The 14,971-nt window shown below is 36.3% G+C and overlaps 1 protein-coding gene across 2 annotated transcripts; it reads right to left on the reverse strand.

Annotated features, from left to right (window-relative positions):
• Positions 1-42: 42 nt before the first annotated feature.
• Positions 43-13,170, reverse strand: sephs1 (selenophosphate synthetase 1). 2 transcript variants are annotated; one of them, XM_006633734.3, is made up of 9 exons: positions 12,885-13,170; positions 10,964-11,219; positions 9,764-9,867; positions 8,328-8,435; positions 6,416-6,570; positions 6,127-6,217; positions 5,001-5,100; positions 2,959-3,171; positions 43-1,869 (listed from the first exon to the last, which is right to left on the reverse strand). In XM_006633734.3, the coding sequence occupies exons 2-9, from the start codon at positions 11,154-11,156 to the stop codon at positions 1,655-1,657; spliced, it is 1,179 nt and encodes a 392-aa protein (XP_006633797.1). In that variant the 5' UTR covers positions 11,157-11,219; positions 12,885-13,170; the 3' UTR covers positions 43-1,654. The 2 variants fall into 2 exon arrangements, with proteins under 2 accessions (XP_006633797.1, XP_015208619.1); XM_015353133.2 differs by lacking the exon at positions 12,885-13,170 and adding an exon at positions 12,799-12,863.
• Between the last annotated feature and the right edge of the window lie 1,801 nt (positions 13,171-14,971).

The following is a 14,971-nucleotide window of genomic DNA, read 5'->3' on the forward strand; positions in this document are numbered from 1 at the left end:
TTTGTGGACAGTTTTTGGGAAGAAAAATATCCAAGCAGTGGATAGGTTAACAGTAAGCTGCCTTTATTGAAGAGGCACAAAAAAGAGCTGTGTGAATGTGTTATTGACCCAAATACAGAATTCATTCCAGAAATTGCCATGATACACCCCTCCCCCCAATTAAAAATTACCTGAATTTATAACATGAATAGAGAATAACCTGGACCAAAAAAAAAACTACCTTCTTTCATGGATAGTAATCTTACACACGCCAAGGCAAAAGTGAAATGAAAACGGTAGTTGGTTCTGCTGTACAGCAACGTCAAGACAAAAGGTCAAGACATTGTTATGCATTCTACAAACACAGCACCACGTTTCTGACACGGAACATCCCACATTTTTATCCTATGGTCACAGTTGGTGTTTTTCTATGCATAGATTACTGATTTGTATTGAGTACAATGATTAATACCATAAGCAATATAAAAAGCATTCCTATAATGTATGACTCGGTTTGATCTAGTCTTGAACAACCTGTTTTTTTAAAAAACTCAAAGACCCACTAACAAAGAATTACATATGACCAATTGAAAACTTCTTCCATATGCTTTTATAAAAGACATCTCTCGTACAAGAGCAATAAAAAATACCTATTGGGACAGTTGGCAAATTGTACATAGATCACAAAAGCGTGCACATTTTTTTGCAGAATAAAAAGGAGAGGAAAGCTAGGAAACATACTAAACATTAATTGAAGCCTTTATGAAACTGGACAAAAATAAGGGGACGTTTATATAGAACTATACAAAATATAAAATGTGATAAACACTACTGACCACAGAACATTACTGATTATATTTTAAAATTATTTGTGAACTTAACATTTCTTAAACAGTAAAAGTGTACAATACAGTAACAACTTATTTGTCTGCTTCATTGTCTGCATTGTAGCAAGCAGACCAATAAGCAGCTTTCCTTGCAGAAACATATGGTAATGCACAAATATATTTTGTAATTGCTGACTTATGCTACCTTAGGAAGAATGGATATTTTTGACTCCTTCAATTGAATGTATTCACCATGCAATATCAGTACTTTCCAAAATGTCTTACTTTTAAAAAATAAAATCATGGCAGTAATGCTTTTGAACCATTGGAGAAAACAGCAATGAACCAAAGGCAGAAAAAAAAAAACCATGCAATCTTTAAAGTAAGTTTACATCTCCATGTCTTTATCATATACATAATTCTTTTATTCAATTTTTCAAGGCATACACTATTCCTATGTTTTAATTGTACACATAGTGGACAGACAAACATAAACGCTATCACGCTACTTGTTGGTAATGTGTGCTTGGTGAAAGCACCTTTAAAAATAGCCTATACGGCAATGGACAATAAGTATCTAAAGATTCAAAATGAATCAACAGTATTGGATAATAATATTCTCAACTTAGAAGCTGCCTTAAGATTAGGTGCATCTTCAGTTAATGTAACAGAAAAAAAAATAAACAAAAAAGGCAATGGATCTCTTTTTTCTTCTTCAGTTGTATCCACACATGAACTGCCCTAAAACCAACTTCTGGGCAGGCCAGATACAAAGTAACATGATAGTTTTTATACAATAGGATGGTTCTAGAAATCGCTCCAAAAATACATCTATTCCCTTCCCTAAATTAAGAGGTGGCACCAGGAGTTGGGTTGACGTTCTGTGTTGCAACCTGCGGGGCTACTTCAATGATTCGTGGCTTGTCAATTATTCTGGCCGTGCGGTTTCCTTTTTCTACAATCCCAATGATCCATGCCTGGTGGCCCTCACCGTACTTTGGAGATTTGATCTCTGCACAGAAACGCGCTGCCTGCTCACGGGGCAAACAAATCAGAAGGCCTCCTTTAAAAAAGAAGAATAAAAAAAAAATCACAAAGCAAATATTTACTTACATGCTCTTCTTTTTCGTTTTATGATGAACAAAGTCCAAAGTCGCTTCAGAACCTAATTGGCCGGTCTAGGACCTTCGTCCCATATGACTTTATTCACATTTTCTTTCACTTTTACCTTCTTATCACGCGGCTTGCCAAACTTCACCAAAGGCTTCTTCTTTCAATTCAGAAATTTAATGTGGCTGATTTGTTAGTAGCAAGTAAAATTTAATGGAAGTTAATGGAAACACTAAACATTTTAAGTGCTATGACTATGAAAATCACAACATTTATAACCCTCTTGTAGTACTTAGCACAAGCTGTACAAATCTCAACTAAAATTAAAAAAATAACACTTAAGAATATTTGAAGGTACTGGACACCCCCCAACCCTTTCTGACTCCCGAAAATGACTCCTGATTTCAGTACTTGCTCTTACTTTCTACATGTATCTTTAGGACTAATTGTAAAATAATGTCGCAGATTAATCTTTTGAGTTGACACTGTGAGTACCATCATGGTTTAAATTCTTTTAGAAAAAGATGCCCTATTTTAATCTGTCCCAACACTGAAGAGATTTCGTTTTTAACCTGTGCATATCATGCCTTTAACTTCAAGATTTAAACATCACTTTTTTAAACTAATTTGATAAGTGCAATGTCCTTGTTGGACCTAATCTGTACACAAAATGCTAAACAATGTCCGAAGACAGCATTATATACAGCATATACAGTATTGTATATTAACTTTCTTGGATTAAAATTCTTTTTTTTTTACCATGCATCATAACATCTTATTGTACAGTGTCCCCTATCTTTTGTCATCTGTAATTGTGACAAGTAAACTAAACAAGAACCCAGTTCTCTGATGTACACCTGAAAGAGCAGCAGGGCAAATTGACAGGGCAGATTACTGTTCCATTCCACTAATTAAAACCACTAACTTAAGACATATCTTAATACAAGTACACCCTTTCTGTGGAACTTACATACACTGCTACTACTGCCAGGTCACAGAACTCAAGTAGTATGAACATAATGTTGAGTTCTTCTTTTCTCACCTGATGTTTCAGGACAGGTACCATGCATTAGACCAAACATGTTGCCACATGCTTTGCTCACAGCAGCCATTTTTGCTAATACGGGGAGGTTGTGGATAACAAATGACACTTCATTTCTCTGCTGTCGGGCCAGGTTCTGAGCATGCCCCAAAATCCCGAAGCCTGTAATGTCTGTTGCTGCATGGGCATTGAAAGTGTGCATTAGCCCGGCAGCTACACAGAAAAGAAAAAAAATAATTAGTTTTCCGCACAAAAAATAGCTGGGATTCTTTAAAATATGACATTTTAAATACATCAGGTGGGTAGCTGCGTCAGCATGCGTAGGCTGCAAAGGAACAAGTAATAGGTTTATTCCATGCTGAAAAAAAAAGAAGAAAGAGAACACAATGTTTTGGCCGTGGAGCCTTCTTCAGGTGTCACCTGAAGAAGGCTCCACGGCCGAAACGTTGTGTTCTCTTTCTTCTTTTTTTTTCAGCATGGAATAAACCTATCACTTGTTCCTTTGCATTTTAAATACATTATTGGCATATTTCTATATTCTGTATCCCTGCAAGCTAACTGGCAAAAGTTATTACCAAAACAGACATACAGACATACATTTACATTCAGCTATCGTTGAACAAAATCTATCTATAAAGTAATTTGATTAGAGCACATTGTCATAACTGATAAATGCACATGACCATGTTACAAGTTTGCAGTATAGTTGTATTAATTGTATTAAGAAGTTGTAAGGCAATGTATTCTTCAACAGCCAGTACATCTGTATAGCTGAGCTGGATTATTTAAAAACATTGAAAATATTAGCAATATTAAGGTATGATCTAATATAGTAGATAGCAGCAGTGAGTTGCTTGTGCTAAGCTGCCAACAGCTTTTGGAGGCATGTATATCGACATGTTCTGAAGCCTTCCTCTTCTACAGTACACACACCACAGTTTTTAAAACAAACTGTGAAAGGAAACAACATGCTCAAGCACATAAAACAGATTTTAATTTGTGGAGAACAAAGTAATGAAGGTACTGGTGTGAAAGCACTTGAGATAACCAATCCGCTAGATATACTAGTACTGCATTTTTTACTCTAGAAAGTCAAATTAAATTAGTATTAGCTTTATTCAAATCTCATTTGGAATTGGCAACATGTTTTAGCATCATTAAGTACACATGACAGTTAATAGATTTCTATAGCAGCAAATCCAGTATGGTTTAAGAGAGAATGACACAGGCAGACATGCCCCTCTGACACTCCACTTCGCCCCAGAGAGCCTCCAGAGCTTTTCAGAGTTACTGCGCTAGAGAAGCTACAAAAATATTCATACTAAGGAATATTTAATGTGATAAACCCCCCCCCCCCCAAAAAAAAATAATATTTAAAGTATGTAAACAAACCTCCAAAACAAGTACAACTTAATACTTTCATGATTTCATGATTACACACTGTGTTTTTTTTCCCTCTCAGTCCTGCTACCTTTGTTGTACTCTGCTATACAGACTAAAGTGGCAAATGTCAGTAAAACCAGATGCCTCACATGCAGATCGCAGCATGCATCTTGTTTGGGCTTAAGCTTTAAAATGAAACAGCTGTTTTGTTTTACCTACTTTCATAGAATGATACACTGTTCAATGACTAAATATCACAGTATATCATATGTAAAGAAAAAACAACAGACTGATGTAACATAACTTATCATTACGCCAATGCCAGACCAATTTGTTTTTTTAACATTATATACTTTATTTCCTCATTAAACATTGTTTTGCTTAGAAATGTAAGCCCTCTCACCGATTTTTACATTTTAAAGAATGGAGTCACTCTATATTTCCATCTGTACACTATACAGATTATTATTGAACTTACAACGGAGTTCAGGGTTCAAAAAGTTAAAGAAAATTTCAAAACGAAATCTGTTGCATTAATTCACTTTTAAGAATAATCATATAGTAATGACAGATTTTGAAGGATGTAATACAACATTTTTGGCATGAACAGAAAATACTTTCTGGAAGAAGTGGCTGCACATTGAGCAACTCTACCCTACCTGTTCTGTTCAGTCTTGCCATATTCATCATAGCCTCCTGGTATGCCAGCTCAACATCTTCCTGCGTCACAACCAGCTTGATTTTGTTCCATTTTTCTGGCTGTCAAAACAAAATGAAAATCGGTCATACTGCAAAAGGTTGTCAGTTTTACAGCAGACAATGTTGCATTTTTAAACTGCTGTAAATTGCTTCTCATCAAAACCAAAATAACGTAAATCTAGCTCTAGCTTTATATATGTAAGGAGTACAGCATGGTCTCGTCATTCGTGAGGGTTCAGAGCGGAGAACCACTGCGAATATCCATATTTGCATATAACCAAGTCCAGTCCTATATCGTTGCATAATGTTTTACAGAATATAGTATGTAAGGTTCAAAGACATTAGTAACCTTCCCTTATATGACAAGTAAAGTACTAATGATGTGACATTAAGTTAATTAAAACAACTACAATAATCACAAACATGTACTCACAGATGTGTAACGTATAATCACAAACGTATACTAATTTGTTAAAATAAACAACATGAAACCCTGCTCTACGTTCAAAAGATGCTATTTCTGTGCTCTGTGATTAGCATACCGCACTGCAATGAAAAGGGCAATAAAACTGTCAGTGAGCCTGTAAAGTCATCACCAGCCTGTCATTCCCCCTGCTGCATATACAGAACCAGGAGTGTTTGTTACAATACAAAAACAAGGCCACTCTGTGATGCGGGTGCTGGGTAATGGGTACTTGGGCAGGGGGCAGGGGGGCAGGGACAGGTTTATACTGGTTAGATTCATCTTGGCTAATTTGAAAGTTGCGCTTAACAACCTCAGGCTTGGTGTCATTCTGCTCTGCTCTTCTTCCATCCAAAACCCCGTCAACTAGAGTGAATTACGAATAAGCAAATTTGTGAATGTTAAATTTGCAAATGCTGAGACTAAAATATCATTTAGGTATAAGAGTGTTGTGTTGCTATTCCTGTACATTATAATTTAATAATAATGAGTCATTACATTATGACCAGCAAGGTATGATTGTGCAAATTTTTTATGTAGCCTTGAATGAGTACTAAATTGAAAACGTCCACTTTAAGTACTATAAGAATTGTTTTAACTACAAAAATGTATATGTAACTTACAATGTCCAGCCACTGGTGCACTGCCACAGCTACTTGTGTTCCTAGTGGTTTTGTTAGCACCAGTACATCTCCAGGCACAGCATTGTCTGGCCTGCAGCAAGCAAAGAAATTAGATAATTTTGTGCATGGTACAGTCATGATGAGTTTGCATTAAGCATAAGGAATACCGTTACTTTCATAACGCTCTTATATCAGTAAATTCCTTATGGGTAAATAAATACATGATTATTAACATCAAAAACAGGGAAAATGAAGGAATGACTAAACAGAGTAAAACTGCTAAACTTACATAATGAACTCATTGGGCTGGCATACAGTTGTTGCCACTCCACCGAGTACAATCCAGGGATTTAGCACTGTTTGGCCTCCGGTTACTGATGTTCCTGCCTCTTCTGCTGCATCCTTAAAGCCCTGGATGATCAGAGGCATCACCTTGTCTCTCTCCTAAACATTTCAACACATAAAAACCATCAGACAAGGAATGCATTCACTGAACACATATATACCCAAAGGAAGAAAGTCAGAAATTATCAAATGAATAGCAAAAGGATAGTAGAAGATTTAAAACTCACAGAGCTCTGCAACAATTTTCAGACCTTACAGCTAAAAATATATACTGACTAATTGGCTATTGCAACAAATTACCAGAGTTCTACAAAAGTAAATTTCAGAGCTCTTACAGCATCTGGTATGAGGATTAATGTTTTGTGAGGAACGTTCTGCATATAGATATATCATGTTGTATTTCTAGTGTTATGTTCTTGTTGCCCCTTCAATTAATATTAGCAAGATCTGGAAAGCCTTTCTTTTCTAAAACCATGTTGACTTAAAATGCCATTATATTGATTATGCCAACATTCCTCTACTTCAGTTCGAACTGGATTTTTTAAATGAAATGTTACATTTGTAATTCTCCATTTGTGCGTAGAGTTCCCATTCATAATGTCAAATTACAGTTGAAATGTAGTTGAAATATCCAAGTTACAGTTCTGTCAATAACAACAATAAAGTTTTACCAGACCCAAAGGAATTGTTGATTTTAACATAGTCCTTGTATTACTTCTTCTGTTGCGTTATAATTATTTGTAGATTAACTTCCCCGAGTGTCCGTTTTTACTTTTGGCCTGGCCTATAAAAGATTCTCCTTGCCAAGCTCTGTGCAAAGAACCAAAATCACTTGGTGGCAAAAACATGACTGCGGTGAGAGCTATTAACACTACATGGCATGACATTTTGGTGTAAAAGAAGCAGAAATTGCTCGCATATTGTGGAAATGCATCCTTTGATCGGAAAATAACTCAAAAAAGCTTTCACTGTTGTCCAATATTTACAGGCAATAGGACATGGAAGTCCCTTTCTACATTTATTCTTAATGTACCAGTATTGAAAAATGTGATGTTATTACATTGTCAAATAAATGTTTTATAAAACAATATAGTGTTTATAGTATATATTGTTTTGTTAGATACATAGAATTAAGAGTTTTATATATTTTTTCAAGGATAGTGAGTTAGGAAGTCATAAAATAATGAATCAGCAAAAATGACTCAAGAGTTCAATGAAAAAAAAAAAACAATTTAGCAGTTCTTTCTTATACAATGGAAACCTTTCCAGAGTGTGCACCTTGAATATGTCCGAGATTCAATTATTTTACACATGGCTCTTTAGGAAGTTCACACACTTTCTGGAGGTGGGACTTTCATGTCAGGCTATACAGGTTGTTTATAACAATACTCTTGGTGCATTGCATTATGCTGCCATTGAGGTGACCTATATTCTACCCATACAGCAATGCCAATGTCAAGAAGAAACCTCTTTCAGAACAATAATACTTATTCAGAAAAGGCAAGGATCACTTGTGCCTTCTACCTCAGTATTGGATCTGTGCTAACACACAGGCTGAACGTATTGCTGGACCTTAACCTACTCAAGCACATGTTGGAGAGAACTGGTCAGGCGTATTTGCCTGAATGCACTATATACTTCTTGCACTTAAAGCAGAGACATAACCTTACACTTGAATCAATACATTCATTCCTGAAGTGTTTACACAGGTGTATTACTGATCTTAGTGTTTGCTTACAAACACTGTGTGTATACACAGCCCTACCTTTGCTAGTATACCCTAAAAAGAATGTACATTTCTCTATACTTAAGAATGAACAGTTTGTAAACTTCCAGTATTTCATTTTTTTTCTTACCTTATCTGACAGTTTATTACTGATTCCAAGAAGCATCAACATATTGTCACACTCTGTAACACCCATGGCATAAAGGTCACTTAGTACATTGGCACATGCAATGCGACCCTGGAAGAAAAGCAAACATAAAAGTACTTACTACTACAAGTCAATAGTGGTAATATTTATAAATAAATAACAATTCAATGTTTTCTTTCCCCATCACCTGCTGACTTGCATTGTAAACTGCACTTTTAGGTATTCACAATTAATAATCTGTTAGCCTTGAAGACTAGAATAATACATAAAACATCTGTCCAGCAGTATCACTGGGTGACAAGGTGCCACTGGGTAACTTACTGAGAGTGCAAACAAGAGATGCTTTCATATACATAAAAACATCTTAAAAATGCAACCTCAAATACAAAGTATGTGTGAAAACAACATGATATAATAACAACCATGAAAAATGACTCTTCTCCTGAGACCTGAATACTGTTTATTACATGGACCCCAGAATACAAACAATCACAGTTATGAGAAATGTGAAATGCCTCAAGCAGAGACACACTAACAAGGATTTAAAATACTACTACAGAGCAGGGCTATTATGTATCAATTAGTTTTTGGTCTTTGCAAAAAAAAAAACAACAACATATGAATGTAAATTAATACAATCTTTCATTCTTGACAAAACACATTCTGAAAAGAAGTAGTAACAGTTGTGAAAAAAATCAAACTGGTTCATTTTTTGGAGAATTAAAGTGCTGAAGGTAATATACTGTAGCCACAGTTTTGGAATATATTTTGATAGAGCAGTAGCCTAAGGATTAGGTGCACTTTGCTGTTATATTCATTCTCATGAAAAGAAAGGCACTGTACAAAAATACTAAATGACTAAAGGCAAATTTCTCTCCTCTTTTGTAAAATTCATACTGATTATGAAAAATCCTAAAACTATCAGAAATGTATCAAATAAAACCAAAGGATCTTCAGTCACTTGGTCAATGTGCTTCTTTTAAAAAAAATACAGATAAGTTACAAAGCTCATCTGCAGTGTTTTGACAAACAGTGAATACAAACATCACAGAAAATAACAAGACAATGCAGTAAGATAATTAGTATTAAAGTGCAGACTGGTGTCACAATTCTACAGAGATCAAAACCATCTTAGCTGTGCACCAGCTTATATATTCTTTTAATATGGAAATTATTCTGTATTCTTGTTTATTTCTAATAATATATTTCTGGTGAACAATGCTGAGTTCAATAATAACCACTCCTGAAATTCAAGTATGTCTCAGTTTGTCTATCAATTGAATGTTGAATAAATTACACACAAGTGCTATTCAAATTGTATAAATAGGATATTTCTACTCATAACTACATTTTTGTACTCAGAGTAAACTCACAATCAACATATTGTTAATACTGGGTAAAATAATAATAATAATTACCATCATATAGGGATCATCTACAATAGGATAAATGTAGTCTGTTGTCTGAACCAATGAAAGGCCACCATGTCTTAAAGGAATAACACATGTATCCATTCCAATGCCTGAAACAAAGTATAGAAAATAAAATTAATAAACATGCTCATGTGGAGAACAACTTTTATCCTTGATATATACTGTTCATTTCAGTCTTTTATGTTAATTACACATTTAAAATCACCATTTATTTTACTGGTTGACAGCTATTAATGAGATCAGTACAATGAGTCCTGGATAGTCTCAAGGTCACACCAGAAACAATTTCTTCTAAAAAAGGCAACTAAACAGCCAAAATTGATTTGGATATCGTGAGTGTAATGAATACCACATATTACAATATCATAAGTAAACATGAAGGGTTTTTGGTCCTGGAACCACATTTTACACACCAATGAATTTTAATGTTGCACTTCCTGAAGTCACACTTATTTTATTTTTTTTGAATACAAGAACAATAGAGCCCCATTTCTGGCAGCAGAAAGTCTTGATTTTATCAATTTTTTTAAAATATTTGAAGTCTCAATCATTATACAACTATATACTTCTTTGCTAATGCTAATACTGTAGGTCTGCAAAACAGCTACTTTAACATTTGTTTTTGTCTACTGGGTACTAGGCAGCCTAGATTATTATTACAACTATAATCTGGACATGACAGGAGTATTCCCACCATTTTGGGCAGCATATGCTTATTCTGACACTTCTTAGATCTCTCCTCATGTCTTTAAATGGCTGATGTCAGGAAGCCTTTTTCAGACATCATATTCTGCTCCTAACCTAAACCACGATACTGCACTGTTGAATGTGTTTATAGCACCTGCCGATCAGCACATTCCAGTGCTTGTCCAAATGCCTCACTCACACCACACAGCACTGACTGATTATCTTTCAGATGGCTCTGGATTTTGACAGTAACGCCACCCATCCTCATTGAATCTTCAACAGCCAGAATCCATTCTTACTGTCCAGGAATAGATCAGAGCAATTCATGCAGGCACTCATTCACTAACAAGAGGATATTATACTGCAGGGCCTGTAGTGTCACTAGTGAGAGTGCACACAGCCGCTATTTCTGAACACTACCTCCTGTGAGTTCAAGATTCAAGATACAAGATACAACAAGTGTCCTCTATAATCTTCATAGTAAACAGAAGAACCTACCAAGCCTGGGCATGACTGCCCCAAGAAACTGCTCATCTTCCTGGAAGTGGTTTTCTTGTAGAGATTCCAATAATTTCTGTAAGACATCCTGCGGGACCTTGCACCCTGTACCCTTCAGTTCTGTAAAACGAGTTAGTCGAAAACTCTTGTCCAGTTCATAGCTCTCGGGGTTAAAGGACTCCCGAACAGACATGGCTGGAGAACGCTAGAGCTCTTTCACCAATCGAGAAGGCTGCTCTTCTCCACTGCTGGCAATCTGAGTAAGAAAAAAGAAACCTAAACTGTGAAGCATATACCACAGGTTGATTAATCACATTTACTCATCTCTACACATCACAAAGAACAAGAAAGGCATTCAAAATTCACACTGCCTTTGTAGGACTGTTTTTTAAATGACTATTTTTAACCCCACTCTCAGAAATTTGGTGGCAACAACAATATTAATGAAGAGAAGTCCCTCCACATTTCTGTTCTATAATAAGTTATCGGAGGTGAAGAAAATGCACTTCTCTGTTCTAAAGCTCCGTTTACGTGAGCTATTATTAATACAATGAAATACGATGGACAGCAATGGTTTTGAAGAGATACAAGCAGCAACTGTGGAGCCATGAAATCTGCTAAAGCAGGTGTTCTTAACTTGGGGGGTGTTAAGACATGTAAGATTTTTTTTAATGTAATTCATTAAAAACACAAATCACTTAAGGATGCAAGAACATATTTTGAAAACCAAAGGGATGCAGGCTGAGGTAAAGATTAAGAACCAGTGTGCTCTACGAATGGGCTCAGAAGTAGTACTACTCACTAAAATCAGAACTGTTCAGTTCTTGACCAATTTTCAGTGTCTCAAGAGTCATCTGTGAACTTTTACCAGCTGATACCACAGTGCTTTATGGCATTCTTATCTTTATTGCGATTCCTACATACTGTACATGTTATTAACTTATTAATGGACACTGTTTTCTCTTTGAAATGAAAATTATTATGATGATACGTTAGGCATTTCGAGTGATGCACTGTAAAAAATTGGGGCAAATGTGTCAAGTGCTTTGCTATACGTAATCTCAAGTAGCTAAAACGCTACGTATCAAGGGTCGGGCCTTTGCCAGGAACTACTCGTGCAACGTTTTGTCTTAAGGTTTTTTTTGTGTTATTAAAGTCTTTTCAATAAAAGTTACACCTGCGATGTATAGGAGGGAAAGTCGGTCTCTTTGCCTCCCGTCACTCAACAACCAGTAGGGTTACCTTAAATTTTTTTATGCAGCTGCTGCCTTTAATGCACTGGGGCCTTAGTTAGGCTCCTTCTGTTTCATTTGAGTTCTCATAAAACTAAACAAGAAACAAGCACTACAAAGGGATCGTCTGCAAGTACACTTCCAAAACATTAGATCCGCGCATTCTATTGTAGCTTGATCCAAATGCATACAATATGCAGCACGTTTACAACAAAGGCACTGTTATTTTAAAGGGGAAAATGTCGGAAGATAAAATATTAACCCCTTCGTTATTTTCCCGGTTACAGCCTGTTCTTACAGAGCCTAGCTAATGAAACGTGCACATAAGCAACTCCCTCTATTATTTCTGACTTGCAATGCCACATAACAGTGTTTACATAAATATAAGATGGTATGTGATTAATGATATCTCTTGTTTCCCTTTTTTAAAGAAACCGGGTAAGATCGCTCATAAAAATGTCGGCGGTTGAAAAAATTAACCCTTGATCATCCCGACACGAGGAAAGCGACAAGACACTCTCCCGGTAAAAGAAACCACTTGATTGCTTCAATCCTGCAAAGCACCCACATTTTCAGCCGCGCAAGTAGTATTTAAAGCTGTACCCTGTTCATTTTTTTCAAAAGAAAGACTGTTACATTAACATTTCATTTCCCCTTTAATTCAGCATTCTTGGTTTCTGTCTCCTTACCGGTTTCGCTTTAGCGGAGCCTCCCGATACAAGAGGGGGGACTGGCCCAAAATGCACTAGGACCACAGGGGCGCCCTTAAACAACGCCTGAAGAGAAAGATACCAATAATGTTCTTCGTTTTACAAAATAGTTGCAGAAAACCAAGTTTTAGGGAAACTTGTATCGAAGTCCGGGAACAATATATTTTACGTTTGCCACTCTTTGCATTTCTTTGGGTTAGAAATCGACGAAAATAAGAGAAAAAACAGACAACCGACAAGGGTCCTTTAAATCGCTGACTGGCGCGTTTACCTCCCCTTTAAAGGGTATTTTAAAGCCAGGCAATAAGAAAGTCAACAATGGAATGTGCCTTTAAATTTGAATTTTTAGATTCTCTGCAAACCCTTTTGCAATCTTGCAAGTATCAGTACCAAAGAAAAAGAATTAACATGTTTTGAGAGCAAGTTTGTTTACACTGTTTATGTACCATAATTCTAATGAAATATTCACATTTCTTTCAACAATGTTTCATTATTCGCTGTAAGAAACTAAGATGAGAGAAAAATGTTCATAGCACAAGAAAATGTTCTAGTAAGTAATAAAACTATTCCAAATAAAACCAACATGTCCTTACAATATTTTTGGGAGACAAACCTCACACCTTCCATGAACTAGGTTTGAATTATGTTTATTAGGAAACCTTTTTTTGGCCATTGCCTATTTTTTAGTTGTGAGTTTCTATATACTAATTGCTTGAAATGTTACAATTTTAAAAGCATTGTAGCCCCAGTGTATTCATTAAAATGTATAGCAACTATGCAGCCTTTACTTCTCAACGAATCAAAATTGTTTACAGATAATTGTACAAGCCACATAATTTTTCTTAAATTGAGGGAGTGTTCTATTGTATAACTAATACAATATATCATTTTGTTCTATACTTATTAATCTTTGAATACTATTACTTAATCTCTATTATCTATTAATACCCCCCTCCTCCCACTGAGGCTAAAGTATAGTTAGACTGAAGTATAATCCAACGTTTTATTGCATATCATAAAACAGTGCATTTCACTTTTGGAGATGCAACTGTATGAACTGAATTAAAAACAGAAAACATATTGCAAGCAAAGGTTAAATTATCATATGGAGGTGTACACAGGTTCTGTGCTATGTTTAATTCTGGTATAAATGTTAAAGGCAGAATATAGACTTCCTTTTAAAGACTTCAGAAAAGAGTCTTATAATACTGTATATAATAAAATGGATATGGCATATAATGCATATTACTACAATGAAAGCAGCACAAAATAAAAGCAAAACAAAGCTCAGGAACTCTTGGACTGACTAAGTCTTGCTTTACCATCAATCTCTGTATCCGGAAGTTTCATAAATGTGTCAGAGATTAGTTAATTCATGCAAATAGATAAGAAAACAAATCTCTTGTTGATCTCTGAAGTATTCCTCCATTCCCAGTACTGTTTCCAGAGAATTAATCTATTTTCTATTCACTTTCCTGTAATATTTGGGATTCCCAGATTTGGGAACGAGTGTATCCATTTTACTCAGAAAGGCATTTAAAATACTCAATATGTTAGCAGTAAAATGTTATACCTAAGATATTGTAGCGAGATGGGATCGACGAGGATGCAGACAGGAATTCAGGCTCTTTTGAGAACGGAAACCTGCTCTTTATTGCCGGCATGCTGGACCTCCAGGACGTCCCTCCCACACTGGCGACAGCTTTGGGCTGAGGCTCTTGCGGCATTGTGGGTTGTAGGCCCGGACAAGGTCCCTCGGTCTGAAGGGGGTCCCTCTGCAGCACAGATCGTAGTACCGTACCCCGCCTGGGTCAGGCGACTTTGGGCGAGGCTGTGTACTAGCAGCATCCGCTGCTGCAGGTCCCACTCATAATCCAGTCCATCTGGCTGCACCAGCTCTCCTCCAGGCAGTGAATCGAATTCCAGATCCACCAGGGAACACAGCTCCTGGCCCAGCATGAGTGAGCCCAGGGTGCACCCAGTGGACTCCTGCACAGCACTCCGGTACGCCCAGAGGGCAAGGGGTAAGTGGCTGTCCCAGTCCCCCTTGTGTCTCTAAACCAGGG

Source organism: Lepisosteus oculatus, chromosome 7 (genome assembly GCF_040954835.1).
Source record: "Lepisosteus oculatus isolate fLepOcu1 chromosome 7, fLepOcu1.hap2, whole genome shotgun sequence".
NCBI lineage: Eukaryota > Metazoa > Chordata > Actinopteri > Semionotiformes > Lepisosteidae > Lepisosteus > Lepisosteus oculatus.

Bases quoted from the DNA above. Each gene is read 5' to 3' on its own strand.
- sephs1 (XM_006633734.3), bottom strand. From the start codon at position 11,156: ATGTCTGTTCGGGAGTCCTTTAACCCCGAGAGCTATGAACTGGACAAG. The intron at 6,218-6,415 runs GTAAGTTTAGCA...TGCTTGCTGCAG, and splicing joins CAGCCCAATGAGTTCATTAT to GCCAGACAATGCTGTGCCTG. The intron at 5,101-6,126 runs GTAAGTTACATA...TTGTTTTGACAG, and splicing joins TGCACCAGTGGCTGGACATT to CCAGAAAAATGGAACAAAAT.